The 1325-nt window shown below is 55.3% G+C and overlaps 1 protein-coding gene across 1 annotated transcript; it reads right to left on the bottom strand.

Moving 5' to 3' along the window:
• Window positions 1–381: 381 nt before the first annotated feature.
• Window positions 382–987, bottom strand: LOC135384119 (uncharacterized). The gene has a single exon (XM_064613341.1). It carries the CDS (start codon window positions 985–987, stop codon window positions 382–384), a length of 606 nt encoding a protein of 201 aa, XP_064469411.1.
• Between the last annotated feature and the right edge of the window lie 338 nt (window positions 988–1325).

The raw sequence follows: 1325 nt of genomic DNA, 5'->3' as shown, positions 1-1325 counted from the left end.
GGGGTTCCATGGAGCAGTTATACCTCCATGTGCCTTACAGCTATACAGCGGAGTATGGTACATGTTACCCAGCATGTAAAGGCACAAATATCAAACACGTAGCTCGCCTTTGAAATGTGCGAGTGACATTCCAAAATAGTAGCATTGAGAGGGTACCTGGAGTTACATGTTGGATGTCCCAGTGCACTAACAAGGTACAATATTTCAGATCTGACTCTGGAAAGGGCAACATATTGTTACAGGTTACAATAGGTCTGAGTACAATATAGTCCTTGCAGTCCTAGTTCCACAGCTCAACTGTTCGTGGTCCCGTGCCCCCAGTTGCCTGTCTCGGGTCACGTGCCCGTTTGCACAGCCGTAATCGTCTTCGGCTCCGCAACACTACTCCCCCTCCTCTCCTGAAGGATGCGGAGCGACATCCCGAGGGTGTTGGTTGTTGGCAGGGCCTCGGTACGGCGCCAGACGGTCGATGTGAACTACTACAGGTCTGGATCGCCCCGGACGTCTGAGTCGGTACACGACGTCATTCAGCCGCTTCATAACAGTGAACGGTCCTTGCCACGGCCGCTGAAACTTCGGCGAAAGTCCGCGTCTACGCACCGGGTTGTACAGCCAGACTAGCTGTCCCTCCGAGAACCCACCACCGTTCGCACGAAGGTCATACCGGGTCTTCATGCGTGTAAACGCCTGCCGCATGCGATCCCTAGCGAACTTGTGGACGATGTCCAACCGTGCGCGTAGCGTACGAAGATAGGTGCCGGTGCTGGAGGCAGCCTCTGAGTCAGGCGTCGGACCAAACACGAGGTCACTCGGAAGACGTAACTCTCGACCGGTGAGCAGCATCGCTGGTGTCTCCTGGGTAACCTCGTGGACTGCTGTTCGGTAGGACAGGAGGAAGAGGGGTATGAGGTCGTCCCAGTTCTTGTGATTATCGGTCACAAACAGGCTCAGGTGTTGAAGTATCGTGCGATTGAACCGCTCGACCATGCCGTCCGACTGGGGATGGAGCGGTGTCGTGCGAGTCTTCGTTATGCCAAGGCAACGGCACATGCCTTGAAACACCTGCGACTCGAAGTTCCTGCCTTGGTCTGAATGCAGCTGCAGCGGGGCTCCGAAGCGTGAAACCCACTCACTAGCGTTTCCGCCACCATGACAGCTTCTTGATTCGGAAGACAATATGCCTCGGGCCACTTCGTGAAGTAATCCATGATGACCAGGATGTACTTGTTCCCGCGCGTCGTCACAGGCAGTGGTCCTAGGATGTCAAGGGCCACTCTTTCGAACGGTACTCCAGCGGCGCACTCCTGGAGCATACCCCTTGTACG

Source organism: Ornithodoros turicata, chromosome 1 (assembly GCF_037126465.1).
Source record: "Ornithodoros turicata isolate Travis chromosome 1, ASM3712646v1, whole genome shotgun sequence".
NCBI classification, from domain to species: domain Eukaryota; kingdom Metazoa; phylum Arthropoda; class Arachnida; order Ixodida; family Argasidae; genus Ornithodoros; species Ornithodoros turicata.
The sequence above is the reverse complement of the archived record's forward strand: the minus strand, read 5'-3'. Positions and strand labels throughout refer to the sequence as shown.

What these genes read in the sequence shown, in the direction of transcription:
- LOC135384119 (XM_064613341.1), bottom strand. Translation starts at nt 987, where the DNA reads ATGGTCGAGCGGTTCAATCGCACGATACTTCAACACCTGAGCCTGTTT.